The following is an 18911-nucleotide window of genomic DNA, read 5'->3' as shown; positions in this document are numbered from 1 at the left end:
TTCTAAGTCTCATTTTGTACCAGCATAGCTTTAATTCAACAGGAACATGCATCAGCACAGATCAATAACATTTTTTTCAAATGTTAGCAAGGTACATGTAGACAGCTTACAGAAAAGAAAGCAAGCTAGAAATAAACAGTAATAAACTAGCTGCTAGTAAAAAGCTCAATATGTAAATTTACATCATGTATTTTGGCTCAGCAAGATAATAAAGGAATAACAGGAAATTAAATGGAAATAAAAGTAAAATCCAATATTCTACAAGATTGATTTTTAAGATGAACACTACAGCATAATAAACATAGTTTTAGAATACTAAGTCATGATGACAAGATGATGACATGAGCAAAGAAAAACGATGAAGAAAAAGAGGAAGACCAAGCCAAGAAAAGTAGACTAGATGATCAGTCATTTTTAAAAAATGATATATAAACAAGTCAAGCTCCTTTACCCATTTAAAAATAAGCCTACTAGCATGTTAAAAAAGTAAAATCCTGATGTCTATATTTTATCTTATATTTGCACTCCTTTTGTGTATTTTTTTCCTGGAATAGTATTCATGTGCTATTGCTTATCTAATCCCAATGTGACTGTCATTAGGGGTTTAGAAATGCACCAGTGTCAGTAGTCACATGTTTAATGAGCTATTGACAAAGTATGCCTAAAAAAAGTGGTCTGACATACATCATCTACAGAAAGAATTGGATATTAGATCAAAAACACTGAAAAGAAATTCAGTATATTAAAACACATATGGTTAAATGGAATACAGACCTGTCAGCTCCCCAAGGTAAGTTTACTGTATACTTTAAAGGCAAATGATCTCTTTGAATACTCAATGTGACTAAGCTTTACTGTATTCCAGGAAAATCATAGAATCAACTAGGTTGGAAAAGACCTCCAAGATCATAAAATCCAACCATTACCCCAGGGCTGCCAAGGCCACCACTAAAATGGATAAATGCACAATATATACATACATACACACATTTTTTTAACAGGACTGAGCTTATGACCAATCTTGACTTAAATTTAAATGAATCTAGTCATAGGCTTGCTGTTTGATAACATACCAGACGAACAGCCAATATTCAAGATCACTTGTAACATCTGTGTGTTTTCATGCTTTTCAAAGTGCTTTGGGTGTTTTAAACGAGCACCTAGATTACTGTCTGGCTAGAAAAGATATTGTAGCCCTTATGTGTTATGAGAAAGGTTCTATGTTAGTGTTGCACAGAGTTTCTGATAGAACATTTTGTCATTAACTTGTAACGTATTCAAGCAAGAGAAATAATTTGAATATTTAAATGAATCCAGAAATATATTTCTTCCTCACATGTCACGTTTTAAACCAACTTTAAGATACAAAACACCCTGGATTTAGGGTGGAGGGGGAGGAGCGTGGGAGCAAGATTAACAGACCACTCTGACCCATTTACCCTCTTAAGCAGATGATCAGTCATCATCTGATGATGCTCCATCTTACAGATTTAGCACAATGGCATATTTGCACTGTGACTGAAATAGAGATTGCTGGGTTTTAAGCACCTTCATAAAGAATTTCTACAAGTCACAGTTATTTATACGTAGCTAGTGATTCTACAATAAACCATGCTAGTCTGACAGGCTGAAGTTGCTGCTTGTACAAAGGTTTCAAAACAACCAACCAACCAAATCAAAATAATTCAATGTAAAAAATAAACAAAGAGCTAGTAGAAAACAGAAACCAACAAAACAACCACAAAACAGAAAGTACCTATGTTTTACTTGTCTTAAAAATCAACTAAGTACAGCACAAAGAATCTGCATCTTGACAGAATCTACTCTTGCTTCTACATGCGTCACCAAAACTCCCATGGCCATATATTGCCATGCATCAGTCTTACATATTACAGCATGGTTAGCCAAAGTGAAATTATCTGTATTCACAAAAAGCTAACAACTTTAATAATCAGAACACCAAAGGAAGACAAGCACACTTAGAGACATGATGAACTTCACTTGAACAATGGGACTGCACAACCAGGGCTAACAACAAAAAAAGCAATCCTAGTTGACATTAAAAAAGCTAAGGAAATACTCAGTTTAGAGAGGCATAGATTGAAAGCAAATCAGATCTAAGTTTTAATGCCATATTTGTATTATAAATACCAAATATGTATTCAAAGGCTTTTTGGAATCTAACACACTCTGGTTGCAGCCATCGCAGAATTGACATCAAGTGAAAGATCACAAGTAAGATTAAGAAGTTCACATTGTTATATTAAAATTCCTGCTTCTGGGAAAGGAAAGAAAAGAGCAGTAGAACAAATAAAAAATTAGCATTTCATACCTGAACGACAGCCTCATCAATTTTGCGGACTGCTTTGGAATCAAATAAAACCTGTCTGCCTCTCCTCTCACAGTCTTGGTAAACTATCAGGCGGATTTCATTCAAGTCAAACTCTGAAGTGGACCAGCTGCAGGTTACAAACACAAGATATTAAATAAGCCTGCAAAGTAAGCACACTATTTTAAGTGAACAAACAGGTATTCAACAAATACGTCTTTTATTCAGCCTTTGCAAGAATCAGAATGTAATCACAGAACTCCAATCAAAAAGGAACTCAAAGGAGCATCTCAGCCCAGTGTCACTGATACATAGACAGGCACAGCCAGACCAGTTTTTATTCAACCTTTCTTCAAAATCTGGAGCATCGTCATTGCAAGGCAGGTGTACTATTTTGTGCAATTCACTCAGTGGCAATGAAGAACAACGGATTACCGTCCTCTTTACTACAGCCTTTCACAAGCTCAAGGTTTACACCCTCCCTCATCCTTCTGTCATCTAAACAACATAAGACAAATTCCTTTTGATTTATTCTTGTCAGTTTAAGTTACAATCTTCCAAAGTTTAATTATTGTAACTGAAAGACAAGGTTTCTGTTGTTCCATTATTTTTCCCCTTTTAGGGATGTTTTAGGGTTCACAGCGCAATCATAGATTACCGAGGCTTGATCTGCAATTATGACTAAACTCATTAATAAGTGAAGCCAAGATATCACTGAGATTCAACCTGAAGCAAGCCAACTCTCTCAAGCCAGAACCTCCTCATTCCTCAGACATACAACATGGTACAAACTTGCTTCCCTGCTTTACTGCAGGAGGCTGAGGCAGACCTGATCACTACGGTAATGGCAAGAGACTTTATTTCCCAATTCCACAGTGAGTCAGACTGCACATTAGAGTATGGAGGCTTGCCTGGCCCTCAGGTTCAGCTACAGAATATGGTTTTCATGATATGTAGCTGAAAAGTTGGAATGAATGGAAGAAACCTACTAGTGCACAAAGCAGTGCCACACAGCACTGGTGCTCAGTCATATTGTCTTATCCCTGACCTGAATGGACCACATCTAGGGGGTAAGAGTACAACTGTTATTAATAGTTCTTGGCTGAACAAATTGCCTAAGAGACTTCAGTCAAGGCCACACTGATGTCCCAACCAAAAGGATGTTTCATTTTGGAATTTTCCCAAACTATGCCCTACAGAGAAGCCAGGCAGAGAATTGAGGGAAGAGCATGAAAACTCTATACAGCTGAAAGACAAGAACTTCTGAAGCTATTTCTCTTATTCCATGCTCTGTTAATAGCCATAAATCAATAGGAAGGTAAACACCATAAACTCCTGCTAAAGTCAGTAAGGTAACCATGGGCAACTGCTTTAGGAGCACACTTAGAGACTTACAAATTTAACATAATTATAAGTAAAGCCAGCTTTCTTTCTTCTTTGTGCTTCATCATGCATTTCAGACATCAACTCTCCCTTCTACATAGCCATAAAGAAAAATAAGCCTAAATTTGGCACCTCTTTTTCCAAAGCTGTAAGACCTCATCAAGCCAGAACGCCCTATTCTATTTTTAAATACCTTGGGACAGAATAAGCTAGATAACAATTTCTATTGTAAGGTACTCTGATACAAGTATACTCTATGTGCATAATATACAAGGGTTCAGGACACATCAAAGCCGTACCATGGCAAGATGCTAAAGGCTGTTTTGCCATCAACAGTGAGGAAGCTTGTTGATGTGTAGCACATTACCTCCAAAATTCTAGGAGTGCCAGGCAGATTTCTTTTCAAGTCTTCCCTTTCAAAGGGAGTCACAGTCTTAAGTTAACCTGCATGAGATCAGACCTGATACCATTGTTGATAGTTGCCCAACAAAGATCCTACACACCTCACATATACAGAGCTGCAACTACACCATCTGTTTTAAAGAGTCTGTTACTAGCTTCTCAGCCCACTGCCTGTGCAAAGCTCTTACAGAATCCAGTTATACAGAATGCAAGAGAAGTCAGAGCCATCAACAGATTTTGTTCTAGTCTGCCGCATAAACCTGACGCTCTTCAGTACCAGATACTGACCCCTCTTCAGTTATACAGCTATCTATTTAATTAAACACTTTCTACAATAGACAATACCTGAAGTAACTATGCTGCTTTCTTAAAAAGGTCACAGGTCTTCATTTCTTTTAACAACAAAGAGAAGGTAAGTCTCTATAGCTTCAACTTAAATTGCATGCAAGAACTAAGCCTTATTTACCTCCAGGACTAGCACAGTAAGATCTGTATTTCAAACCACAGGACTGCAAGCCTAAACTGAGAAAGATTCATTTTAGGTGCATATTGAGACAATTCAGCCCTGCATCTGCTCACGATGCTATAAGTATGCTCAGTATCTGTGTTGCATAAATTTAGGTTTTGTTACGAACAGGTGAACTGCCACATTCTGTACTAAAGCAAACTCTGTGTTGCTTGTGTGGTGCCAATCTCTGTATAAAATCCAGTTCACCTGTTATAACAAACACTGAAGTAGAATTCAGTGTAACCTGCAGAGATGCCTTTCCCACACAGCATGCTAGAATTAAAGACTCCTGTAATCTTTCAGAACTTCAAACAGATTCTAGTACCAGACGGCAACAAGCTAGAGAAGTTACATAAATCTATCATAAAAAGCTTTGTGTGACTAATAGACCAAATCTAGGGAAGTAACTTCAGATAATGCTTCTTACAGTGCTAACAAAATATCAAACATGCTTTAATTAAGTCTTTCCTCTCAGGCTTTGAATTACCCAGAACACATATGCAGCTCTTGCAGCAGTCCTTACAGAAGAGGCCCATCCTACTAAAACCTCATTTGCTAAAATCAGGTATACCTATAGGCAATTCATATCGCCATATAAGCCTATAGTCCCATTACTTCCACATGGAATCTAGCACAAGGCCCAAGACTAGTCAGATGACTGGAATGTTTTTCCCTGCCACAAAAGTTGATGAGCACTACTCACTACTACTCATTAAAGGGTACTTACACCCTTTAATGTTTAAGCCAGCTTACACAACATACAGACCCCAATATAGGGAGAGTGGGATCATCTCCTAGAAGCAGTGTTGGACAATACGGACAGGACACTGACTTCATTGGTCAGCTCTATTTCCACATTCATAAAAAACAAAACCCTAAACCATTACTTATCTCCATATCAGCTTCTTGCTTATTTATTCCTTCATATTCTTAAAAATTAGCTCAAATTAATATGAACTCGTGCAGATGTTCATATTTCAGATTAAATGTGGCTATTTTGACCAAACATAATGTTTTCTTATTTGACACAAAAACAAGAGCCCCACATATGCTTTCCCTCCTTCTTGTAACTATGTGACCCTTCCTGTTACACATCTGCTCTGGTAATTGCTGGACTCTCCTGTGAACCAAACTCTCTGCTGCAGCAGAAATTTGTCCCAGCACACTGACATAGATCAGAAATGTAGCTGGACAAAGGAAGGAAGCAGAAGGCAATGGAACCTCCACCTCTTGGTGGCAGCATGAGTTATGCTAACTCACTTCATCCGTGGAGCTACATACGTTTAGAAAAGGGCACAAAGAAAACATTCCCTATGCATTTCAAAGAAGTATTGAGGCTAGTTAGAATGTTAACTGAGTTCTCTTGTCCCCAAGTCAATTTTCTGCCTGCTCAGTACACTGAACTGACTTCAGCCAGTTCAAGGATTGGAAAGGCCAAGGCGAGCAGAAGGGGAAAAAGGACAACGGCATGATGCCAGAAAGAAAAGAAAGAGGTGGCAATGCAATTACTCCCTTCTGCATCAGCAGTCTGTTTGCCCAGCTCAGCTTATCTAACCTCACCTTCAGAGTGGATCTTTCCTGCACATAGAATCATAGAACAGTTCGGGTTGGAAAGGACCTTAAGATCATCAAGTTCCAACTCCCCTGCCATGGGCATGGAAGATGCTAGAACTGAACAAACATCAAATCAAAAGAAGGAAGTAAAATCAAGCCATCTGTGTTCATACAACAGGAAAACCAGGTCTAAGGATACTAAACCAGTACGGATAATTTTTTTATTATTACATATTTATTTATTTAAAGAAAGCCACAAGTCCAGAACAGCTTACAGATACCCCAAGTTTTCTCCCCGAATTTCATATTAAGCTTAGGTATGCTTTATTTTCTTTTAAATGGCACATAAGCTACTTTCCTTTTGCTTGTTCAGCTTTTTTTTCCATTACAGTTACAAGACAGAGGCAAGATCTCTCTTACTTAGGGAGAAACAAAGTCATTTATTTGTGGTAAAAAGTCATAAAACATTTGCCCTATTCTGCCCTGAATCAGTATTTTCAGTTAATATAGATCTCCAAATCCTGATCTTTACAAAAGAAGCTTCTGGTTTACCTTTATAGCAATCAGCAGGCATGCAATAACTGAAGGGTGACCTATTAATTTACATGCAAAACCTACTTCAGCTGACCTTAAAACATGTTTGAAAATTACTAACCACTCACTACCTCAGTGCAACATCTATAGGCTAGAGAAATAAATAAAGAAAAAATTTAAATGTATCTATATCCTTAGATATCTGTCTATATTCTTCTGCTTCTTAGATCAGGAATCCTGAATGTAGAATATTAATTCTAACACTCCCGGGTGTTTGAACTTGGAAAAAGCTGCCCTGAACCACATTTTCAACACAGTTATGTAGCAGTAGATACTTGGACATTGGAGATATGCTGCTACACATATGAAAAAGATGTCACAGAAGTCAAACAATCACTACTCATACTCCAGATTACTTGAATGTAATGTTTGATCTAGAAGTCATTTACAAGTAAAGCAGAGGGTTCCCCTCTATATTTTGCCCCCCTCTTCATAGCACTCTCCTCTCTGCTCTGTGCACTGTTATTACTTGACCCACTAACACAGGAGGTGACAAAAAAAATAAGAGAAACCAATTAGAAAGCTAGAAAGAGAAGGCAAGATTATTTATCCTTAACTGAAAAGAAAGGCAATTATCCTTCAAGCCTCAGTTTGCGTATACATAAATCTTATATATCAGAATCAGAAACACAGACTGAGTTTCAAAAAACAGTGGAAACTTTTTGGAGTTTCAGTCACCATCACAATCAAGAATAAGCTTCTAACAGAACTTTACCAATTATCTACAAAATAGTCTTTCGGGCACATGATCATAAATCTAACATCAACGAAAAACATCCATTCTCTGTCAAAAATTATATATATATTGAAAAAGTCACATGCATACCTGTTTTGCAGCAATCTAGTCACTTTGCTCACACAGCTGACACTTCTGTCTTTCAAAGATTTTCTAATCCTTTCATCCAAATTGGTACAAGAGAGATTATTTCCAGGTGGTACACTGCTGTTGTTTCTTGCATTTTCTATTTGTCCCCCTGTGCCATTTGTAGCTTTTGGTGTACCCCCACACATTTTCTTTTGCTACAAATCTTCTTGTAAATGTTCCTCAATGAAACTAAATACCCACTGAAGAGACACACGCTCAAAGCAAATTTCTTTACTACAGATCAACCATTAACAATGGTAATTTACCATCGGCTTTCTTCCCTATACAGGAGCACAATCTGCTGCTGAGAAAAAAGGCAAAGAGATCTTCAGATATTCTATAAGCCATTAATGCAGAAGACAGCTGTAGCTAACGTACTGCTGTGATTATTCCAGACAGAGGAGTAGACATGACTTTCAAGTTTCAGAAGCCACCGTAGACTTGCTCTTGCTGCTGTTAGGGTTTTTCCTACCAAGCCTGGCTCAAAACTGTAGCAGATACAACAGCTAATATTGACTTTAACTATGTTTGTTTCCTGGTATGTGATTTAGGTAGCTGGCAATTATGTAGTCACAAGACTGAACCATATGGCCTCCTGAAAAAAAAAAAAAAAAAAAGCATAGTTGCTTTTGCAGTGACTCGCCCTTAGTTGCAAGGTTGTTCTAACACTGGCTACAACACCCTGTTAATGGCCCTCATGTGAGCAAGCGTCATCTGACAACCCCTAGCAACCTCATATAGCTTAGGAGCAAATAAGCATCTGCCATCATCGACATATGGTTATCAGTTTAAAGAAATGACGAACACCAGGAAGCACACTAGGTACCCTGTGCTGTAATGCTTTTACTTTTAAGGCCAAACAGCATTTACACTTGGCCGAGAACCTGAAGCTACTACTTGGAAAAGTATTTTTTTTTTAAAGTAGAAGAGAAAACAACAACCAAAAGAAGTCTGCCACAGCCTTCAAGTTGGTTGATGAGAATTTATAGTCATGTGCTTATTAAAACAATTCAATGGCAGTACCGATGACAAAAACATCTAATAAAATATTCCTGACGAAGAAAATCTAAGTTTTTAAACAGAATGAAATAAGCTGACTTTTTGTTCAGGCTTGGGCAATTCCACTGCAGAACAAAGTCCTCTTCCCATCCCTGCTTTAAAAAAAAAAAAGTTATGCATACATGTCTGCTCATAATTCATGTTTTACACAGCTTCCCCCTCACCAGTAAAATTCTAGACATTTTAATATGACAGCCATAGCGCTACTTCCCTTCCAGATTAAAAAGGGAAAATAACTTCGCTAATGGTCACCCAGAAATAGAGCAGTAGAGTTAAAAATCACAGTAAGATTTCAAAACCCAGTGCTACGTGCTACCTGCTAAATGGCACAGCACCCTTCTTCAAAGGATTTTGTAATCTCAGTAAACCCCAAACTCTAAACACTGGACAAAAGTCAAGCAGAAAACTAGAGCAAGGTTAGGTTGAACAACTTGTTCGGTTGCAAAGGGAAGCCAACAGGAATAATAACAATAAAAAAAGTTCAGTTTCAATTCCGAGAGTAATGACAGGTACTAGATCACAATCACTCCTCCCCACGAGCAAGGGAAACAAGTGAAAAGCTTTGGCCAGTTCTCAAGTTATCCAAACGATCTAGGAGAGGGTGACTCCTACCCTTCACCTCATTGAGGAGAACTACTTTAAACATCAGTGTTCCCGGTCACCTTTGAAGTGCAAATGAAACACATAGCTGACGGCCAGGTTGCTACACTTACGACTAAGATCAGCAATTGATAGCCTTTACTTAGTCCTGTCTTTTCCCCAAACAGAAAAAGAACAGAAACCACCAAAACAAAATCCTGAAACATTCAGTTAAATGACCACAGTATCGGATTCACATTATACACTAGTACTGGGAACTCCTGGAAACTCACTAAATAGACGTGTTTCACAACACTGCTCCATCTGTAGATGAAGTCATCTGTGGCATACTATAAATCCCAAAATACCTGGGGAATTACCACTGAAAATCCACAAAACAGATTCTGGAAAACAAACAAACAAGAAGACAACAATAAAAAGCAAGTGTGCACCCACACATAGAAAACACCCCAAACACCCTGAGTCCAAGAAGTAGGTAATACAGAAAATGGAAGAAAGTGTCCTGCTCTCCAGATACAATCCTCTGGGAATCAGAGTTCAATCACTTTTTCTAGACTATGTGACAGCATGTCACCTGCTCTTGTTCGTAGGTCATTTCCTGTCCATCTCCACTGCAAGACAATTGCTGGAATTATTTCAGCTCAAGGTAATACTTCAGGAAGAAAATGTGGGGTGGGAGAAAGAGGAAATATATATGATGGAGTTACCTAATTAAGACTAATTTTCTGTATAAGTTACAGCTGTCCAATAAAGCACTGTTTTCACGTCTAACAGAATACTTGCAGAGCCCCCTGTATGGTTTTATTTTCCAAACAGCTTTTAGAAGCAGGCTAGAGAAGCACAGGAAGACAGAAAGTTTGAATCATACCTGCTGTTTCAATGAGCATTTGTTTTTGCAAAACACAGCAAAACTGATACACAAAAAATACCTTCAACCCAGACATTCAGAATGAGTGCCAAAACACATGTTTAAAGGTGAAGTGCAATCTATTTTAGATAGCTTAATGACAGATTTCCCTCTTTAGTCTGTTGAATATCTTATACAGTAGATGTGGGTTCCCTTCCCCCAGCCCAGTTTGAAGCGCTTAACCTGCATTGCTCCTCCTTTTCTTAAAACCTTGGATATGGGAGAGCTGTGCTGATGCCACACCACATTCTTTTTCCACAATTGTTTAAAGTAGTCCTAATATGGTGAAGGACTATTAACCTCAGATGAACCACCTTGTTCAAGCATGATACATAGTTACTAGTTTCTCACAAGTTAGGCGGGATACATTGCAGATTAGTCATGCAACAAGTGAAGGAACATGATATTTGCAGCACTTCTCTCAATCCAGTTTTTCTGAAAGAGTTCTGGCAAAATAAAGTTACTTATATCAGATCACCGAAAAATAACTTTTTTTTTTTAAGATAATTCTGTATGTTACTGTATGACAAGCAAAACAATCTTGGATACTTTTGTCCACTGAAAAGTTAGAATTCCACAAGCTCCCTGCTTAGGGAAGGAAAATACACTGGATTTTTGCAAGGCTGGAAGCGTTTTTTCATCCTCTTTGTTGCTAGAAAGCAATACCACCACACACATGCACAAAAAAAAAGACCACAAAAACCACATGCACCTGAGAGAGGCAAATGAACAGATCTATATAAGTTAAAGTCACCTTAAATTGCACACATCAGCTTTCCTCAAACATCAAGAACAACCTATTAAACAAGTGTTTCACAACTCAGTCAACTTTCATAAAGTTGGATTCATTGTTCATTGGCTTATCTACAAGTCAGAAGTTTGGGAGCTGGTTTCATACAGTGTCTCAGTGATAACGTAAAACAGTGTTTAAAAAAAAAGTGTTTGAAGTAGTACCATAAACAGCACAAAGACAGTTGCTAGCCCCAGAAATTGAATTCTTCATTAGCAATGAGAATAGCTCAAGACTAGTAACTGCACAAAAAATTGCATATATTTGTGTTTTACCATTAAGAAAAGTGTGTTTATTTTTGTTAAACTAGGACTTTGAAAAAAGAAAGGTGAAGTATGCAATAGTGTTAGTAACCTAGATCTACCACCTCATCCTTCCCTTAGTACAGAAAGTCTTGTTTAGTCTCAATCAACTTTTCCCCTTCCATCCCACTTTCCCCCTGAACCCCCACAGCTTCTAACAGCTAGGAGAGCTCAATTCATCTAAATTAAGTCAAATATTTTGCAGAAATTTTCTCATAGTACTAATCTTTATAATTTCAAAGAACTGAAGGTTTACTTTTTAATTTAACTCTCTTCAGGCTTTGGTGTTTGCGGCTGTTTTTTTTTTTTCGCCGTTTATCTTTTTAAAGGCATCTCCTGTAACCAACTTCCAGCTTCCACGGGAGCCGACCACGCTGAGCCAAATGGCAGCAGCCTCGGTGCTCGGTCCAGCATCTCTGCTAAGCACCGGGGCGCAGGCCCCCTGGCCAGCAGGGCCACCCCACGGCCTTTGGCAGCAACGCCGGGCCCCAGCTCTAATGCATCATTCCCATGTCACTTGTTCCAGCGGCGCCATGTGACTGGGCCAGCATCCAGGAGCACAGCTACTAAATACAGACACTGCCAAGGCACGTCTGAGAACTGCCTCTGCCAGAAAGTGAGATGAATAGAAATCTTTTATCCTACCAGCTTTACTGCCTCTGCTTTTCCCCACCTTCCCTTGAACAGAAGGAAGAACTACATGTTGCACATCTGAAGAATTCTGAGCAATAACACAAAGCAAAATGTAGTATCTATAACACTACTGCATTTCAAAGCTGTATGAAAATACTGATAGATCTCAGCTCCTGCGTAAATGAGCAGGCCAGCACAGACATCACCACCACACCTTAGGGGCGATATCCTGAGGCATGGGTTTGGTTGCCTGCTCTTTCCTGTTCCTTCTCCCTCTTCTCTAAAGCCCCATTTTTTTTTTATTATACAAGAAAAAGTCCATATGCAGCTTTCAAGCCTCTGTTCAAAGGAGCAGTTTCAAACATGAAAATTAAAAATTACAAAACCCCAATATTATTGATTAGATATTGTGTCAGTTGGCATTTACATATATTTACAGAGATAAGAACAATGTTTGGTGTTCAACATCTCCCCTACCATTTTTTTTTTATAGTTAACTGGAAAATAAGCTTTTGCTGAAAGGCACACAAACACCTTCTCACAAAGTAACTAAAACCACCCATATGTTAACATAAACTATTTCTTGACATATTTCCTCCACTCCTGCTGTGAAAAGGCTATGTTCACAGGAGGGCTTTGTAAACTTCAGAGGATATGGCATTCTCTCTCAACCTTTACAGCCAAGTAAGCTTAGGGTACTCTCTCCCAGGATGTAGAAAGCACTGCAAATCCCCTCCTCACCCTTGTTCTGAACACGCACTCCCTCCACACAAGAGAATGCTCTCAAGCAGGGTTAGAGGCAAGCGCTACCCAGGGACACCATGCCTGTCTTTTAAGGGAAATTGCTTCAGACAGGGCCAGTTGCAACTAACCCTGAAGTGCATATTCAGCAGCATGACTTCACTAAAAGAGATTGAAAATTACCCGGTTCTATGTGCATCCTTCCATATTCATAATATGTGAAATCAAACACATCATATGTGGCTCTCTAGCAGTGCTCAGAGCTGAACTGGCCCAGGATTTTTTGATCACCTAACATAACATTGGGTCCTCTGTAACTGGTTATGTTAAGCTGCTGTAAAAACAAGACATTTTCTGATTCACTCAAAATAGTGATTGTTACTGAAAAGGTAGTCTGCAATATTCAGGAAGCGAATGAAGGAAAACTACGTGCACTGAATATTTGTGAAAATTTACTGATTTATCCAACTGGCAAGGATTTGGGAAAGAACACATACACAGAAGCCATGCTTGATCACCCAAATGCTGCTATAGCATGAACAGCAAAGTCCATCGCCTCTGTCTAGATGAATGCCAGGAAATCCTGACTTAGATTGAATGATGCGATAGCAGACGGACATAACATCAGCTCCGGCATTTTTCACCAGTTATAGCCAAAAATATGTTTTGCTCCTGTTGTTACGATAATTTGTCTATTCCATTCAAAACACTTTCCTTAACCCTCTCTGGTATACAGCATGGAAGGTAGCCTTCCAGTAAGCTGCACTGAACCTTGAAAGCTTACATACATTATTTTCAAGTTTCACTGGAAGGGGAAGGAAGGGTCATGTCTCAGGACCCCATACAGAAAATCAGCATAATTAGATCACTCATACCATAATACCTTCTCAATGAGAAAGACTACATACAAAACCAACCAAACAAACCACAGTCCTGCAGCTGACTGGCATGGGCAAACCTAATCTTGCTGCAAGACACTGTGTAAGAGAATTACGTTCTGTTTACCAGCAATTACATAGGACTTTGAATGTCTAAATAGTCATTAAGTTATGAAATAGCCTCCTCCTTAAAGCAGGCCAACCGCTCTAACTGCTCACATAAGATTCTAAACATTTTCTAACATATACTGGTATTTTATTAGACCTAAAAGTTTATACAGCCAGGTTTATACATAATTACAGTTGACCACACCCAGTAACATGCCAAAATTTGGCTGCCAAGCAGCACTCCAGCACTCATGAAATACCTGGACTATAAAAGTCACAGAAAAAGAGCCAGTTGCAACCTTGTCACGCAATAGGAAAATGCTTCACACACTGAAGATTCAGTCATAGAAACAAACTAAAAAGTCAGCAAGTTTATGTAGCAATTATCTATTTAGACAAATTAGGAACCTTCCTCCTCATGAGAGGGTAAGAATTGGTGAAGTTCTTTCCACGTTCCCCAGTAAAACACTGCATAAGAAAGTTATTTATGATGGACCTGACTGTCTCCCACAATGAAATCTACCAGAGCAGACTCACTGGGAGTCTTCTTAATTACAGATTCAGGTCAACTTCATTAAAAAACAAACAAAACTCTCACTTTCCTTTCTAGTCAAAACAGGGCCCAAGGATACAACTCAAATGAAGTCTATATCCAACTTTTAATGCTTCCATAATGCAAGTGTAAAGCCATTGCTTCAATTAGATTTCTAGTTCATGTTCCAACATCAGATTTCAATACAATGCACTTACTTCTTTAAGCACTAAATAAAGTTTAATTCAGAGATTAAAGTTATATTTGACATTCCACCCAGGTTGTTTTTGCTTAAAAACAAAGAAATCAGGCAGATGTAATATCAATCTGTACAGAGGTTCAATGAGTTAACTAATTATTCTGAAAAAAACACGTCTTCTACAAAATACAATGTTCTGTTCTCATTTTCCTCCCCATTGCATACCTACTCCTAGACCCGTTACCCAGTTCAGCTATACACAGGCATTTCATAGCTACCATGTGTCACCAAGTGACAAACAAAAAGCTAGTTTTTAAATACACATTGTTTTCCTAGTTCCGTTCAAAAGCACACCCTAACATTCCTGTCTGTAAACTCGCACACAGGAACTTCTGAACACAGGAAGTTTAGTACCCAAATGAAGCTGTAGTCTGATCTAATCCACAATGGATGACCAACATATCAAGTGTTAACTTATCCACTCTAGAACTTGGAAGCATATGGGAGATCATCTAGCACTCAGTAAACATGCTTTATATCTATAGCCAGATGTAAAATATTTTTCTAATCAGAGATGGTTAATTTATCCAATTCTATCTTGAAGTGATTTAGAAACTCATCTAACAGTTGGTAAGGCAGAGGTTGGCACTCCTGAAGCTGCTTCAACTGGCTAATATGTGAGAACAACCTTCCTCCAGGCTAAAAGCCAAGATCGAGTAAGAACTCAGATGCATGTCACCACAGTTGTCTGCCAAGTGAACTAAAGTGGTTATCAATTCACAGCTCTTTATTCCAACTCAATTCACAGCTCTTTATTCCAACTTTCTCAACACAGATGAGGATGAGAACACATGAGCCCTCTGTAACCATTTCTGCATGTGATCCGACAGCTTCACACAAACTACTGCAAGAGCTGGTTCTACACTTTTACAAACACATGAACAAGGAAGGCTCCAACACTATTCTATCAGCACAATCGCGGAAGTGACAAATGCCCAGCCAATAACCAATTTCAGCAAAGCATAGGAGAATGCAGTAGCATTTTGCACCATTGCTGCCATTTGCCAAGAGCCTTAATACACACAAATGCCACTGCTGTACAGTTGAGGAAAGTGGTTTCTGCACTTAACATGCTTCTTCCTTGTTGCCTGCACTAGAAGTCACCAACCTTCCTTTCCAGCAGGTTAACAGGTCTCTGCTCAGCTTGTTTAACCCAGTCATGTTAAACAAGCCAGGATTTCAGAAGCAAAAGACCCATGATCTTTCTTGTAGTAAGATTTGTCACAAGAATCGCAACACATTTTAGACTGCAAGTTAAGGAACTGAGTGTTCAATGTGAAGATTTTAGAAGGTCATTTTGTGGGAACATGAAAGCAAAGGCAAGAAAAGATGACAGATGTGAGCACTCAACTGATCAGCAACAGCTGAACGAGCTCTCATGTCCACACAGAAGAACAGAAGACACAAAAATTTGAAGAGAAACTAATTCCTTTGAGCTGCATATTTTTAAAAACTTTAGTAACTGTCTTTCCCAGATCACAGAGGGCTTTAACATTACAACATTATACTAAGATCTGTAAGGTGATCCACATTAGGAGAAAGAATATCAATTTAAGAATAACCTGCTTATAACTATGTATTCACCAGTTTGTAGATCATGCTCTCTGGGGTTCCCTTCAAAAACATCTTCTAATAGACTCTGCTCAGATTTTCTGTGCATTCAGACACCCAGCCCCAAAAGTTGAGCAATATCAGGTGTTGGATAATATCCAGACTCAGAATTCAGTGCAAAGACTCAAAATCTAGAGCACTAAGTTAATTCAAGCCACAGTTTTCTTTCATAGAAGTCAGTAAATTTACTGACAATAAAATCTAAGAGTTATTGTCAGAATCTTCTTGACTTAATTATAAAATACTAGAGTGATCAAATTAGAAATCTGAAAGCCCTAATACCAAATTCAGCCTGTTAGCACCTCCGTTAGAAAAGTAAATATTCTCAGATTGTTTACTTTAAACAGCTGATTTCATTAGCACGTGTGTAACTCCAGCGAGCACCTTGAAGGAGAAAAGTTGAAGTGCATTGCAGGGTGCTGAGAGCATGCTGCAGAGAAAGCTCCATACTGATTCAGCAATTACATCACACATGGCTCAAGTTTCACTTCAGCACAGTCTACGGAAGGAAAATCATGAGCCAGTTTTAGCAGCAGCAAGTGTGATGCAAAGCCCTCATGCTCATTTATCTGTGCAGTTCAAAGAATCTCACCAATATCCAGGAAGCATGCTGACTGACAAGACACATTTTGGCTGCTGGTCATGTAAAAAAAAATAAAAAAATAAAATAAAGCACCCATATTTGCCCTAATTGTAGGGGGGAAGGCATGGACACCATTAATGAAACTGCTAAGCCAGTCCTCTCAGTGCCTCAGAAGAATGTTTTGTCTTGCAGCCTGCACAGGAGCTTTTCTTGTGACCTCAATCTTGAATAGAGAAAAATGACACTACTACAGTATTTGAGCAACAAATGCATACAAATAGAGCAGAGTGAGGCAAGAAAGGCAGCAAGCACTGTTAAGGTGAGGAGAAAGCAGGACAGAGAACCACCTGAGCCAGCCTGCAGATTAAGAAGTAGAGGCAGAGCACACAGAGGAGCTGATTCATGACAGCCAAAGGTGAACAAGCATGTCCATGCCTGTTAGTCAGATCAGTAGTAATCTGACACTGTGCAAAGTGCATGCAAAGGTGCAGACATCTGCAGCCCTCATAAAAGAGGTACCCAATTCAAAGTCCTCCTTTTCTCACTTACTCTCTCTAGCAAGCCTGTTAACCACCATCCTACAGGACTTCATTGCTCATCTTCTGCCTAACAAGTGTACCCATGGAAACCTTCACATAGCAAATACTGATAATTAGGGTAGCATAAGAACATTCTTCTTGCAACACTGTCTAGCAGCATGCAAGACAACAGCGTGCTCTTACATCAAGAGTGTACTTGGTAGAAACAACTGCTGACAAATTTAAAACACATGGCTCCAAAATTGACTCTTCAGAAGCCATGCCTGAACACCACTAAGATGCAAAGCACACAGTTGTCAGTGTCAGCAGGAATACCTAAAGGAAAGGGTATGCCACCAAGCTTTGCAGCACAAGTAGTCAGTATTAATCCAAAGAATTGTTTGCACAAAAGAAGTCCTCAGCAGCTTCAATATTACTGAAATGCCAGGACTAGTAATAAACTGCCTTTATGAAAACAACTACTGCATTTTCTATCCCCTTTGACCCCACTATGTTGTCACATCTACATTCTCTGGGCTTTTAGCTTGTTGTTACTCACTGTTCAGACCAAAGCTACAGGTAAAGGGCACTACCGTGTACAGAAACACCTACATCCCACAACAGTCATCATGTCATCCTATTTTGACAATGATTACATTTTTGTCAAACCTCTTCCATCCTTCTTTCCTCTCAAGTTCTAATAAAGCTGTTCTGCTACTTCAGCTAAGACCACATAAGAAAAGTTACAAAATTTACCTAAGTTTGTATGAAGCCAGCCTCTACTGACAATACAGCTCTGCATCAGCTTTTAAAAAGTTGTCTATGAATTCTGCTTTTATGAATGAATGTCCACACTTTTCAGCCCCAAGCAGCTTTATTTTCTTACATCAATCCATTTGTGTCAACAGACAAGTATTTCCCTATAGCATTAGCATCACTGCTTTAGATTGTAGTGTATTCTGATTCAAGATGTGCTTCTGACAAGGGAAGGCAGCTCCAAGGCTTTCTGTCACTAGTATTCCCAAATCACTTTCTACTGAGCGTAGTACATTGTAGAGCACTTACCCAGTTCTGGACATGTAAACAGCAAAACTACCCCAAGAATAAGGAACCAAGCACCTGCTATCCAACTGCGCAACAATTTAAATGTTAGATGTGTAGGAAATAACACTTCTAGCTGGTTATGCCACATGGATAAGTTACTTGTAAAACAGAAATAAGATAACCCCCTGCCAAAACCAATCTGATCAAACAAGAATGTATCTTTTAATGGAATTAAAAGAAATAACCAAAGTACATCCATCCTTCTCAGCACATCAATACTTATGCATTTCCACACAGTTTTTTTTTAAGCCATATGGGAAGGCAAAGGGGTGTCTCTTGCAGTTTTGAGAGAGAATGAGTTAGTCTCAAAGCAAAGCTAGAGGAAACTAACAGGTTGTTCAGTGACAGAAGTGTAGAAGTGTGTAGGGGAGGGAAAATCCAAATAACTTAAAGAGGAGAATGGCGCTAGTTCCTGTAAAGCTCAAAAGCTGAAGGACTTGGAATTTGCTTGTTTTCCTTAAAAACAGCTCCAGGCTGGAAATGTGGTTTCTACCATACTTTCAATCACTTCCTCTCTAAGCTGTTTTCTTGACACTGCAATAAATCTCTGCAGAACTTACTCTCTTCCTACTGACTGAGGAAAGGCTAATGCAAGAGCAGAGGTATTACACTGCACCTTAAGGCTCACCTTAAGCTGTCAGTGAAGAGACA

At 38.8% G+C, this 18911-nt stretch overlaps 1 protein-coding gene across 6 annotated transcripts in view; it reads right to left on the bottom strand.

Annotated features, from left to right (window-relative positions):
- FNIP2 (folliculin interacting protein 2) overlaps positions 1 to 18911 on the bottom strand; it is a 50801-nt gene that overhangs the window by 26455 nt on the left and 5435 nt on the right. For 2 of the 6 annotated variants that reach the window (XR_009962813.1, XM_062608660.1), the window contains exons 1-2: positions 7597 to 8468; positions 2333 to 2459 (exon numbers count right to left, since the gene is read on the bottom strand). Coding sequence is in view for 5 of the 6 variants with exons in the window: in XM_062608660.1 (XP_062464644.1) it covers positions 2333 to 2459; positions 7597 to 7781 (312 nt within the window). In the remaining variant the exon portion in view is untranslated. Of the gene's footprint in view, positions 1 to 2332; positions 2460 to 7596; positions 8469 to 18911 lie in introns of those variants that run through there. The other 4 variants (XM_062608452.1, XM_062608745.1, XM_062608373.1 and 1 more) reach the window with 3 other exon arrangements.

Source organism: Pezoporus occidentalis, unplaced genomic scaffold (assembly GCF_034315485.1).
Source record: "Pezoporus occidentalis ecotype Australia unplaced genomic scaffold, CSIRO_AGI_Poc_V1 ctg1, whole genome shotgun sequence".
Lineage (NCBI taxonomy): Eukaryota > Metazoa > Chordata > Aves > Psittaciformes > Psittacidae > Pezoporus > Pezoporus occidentalis.
The sequence above is the reverse complement of the archived record's forward strand: the minus strand, read 5'-3'. Positions and strand labels throughout refer to the sequence as shown.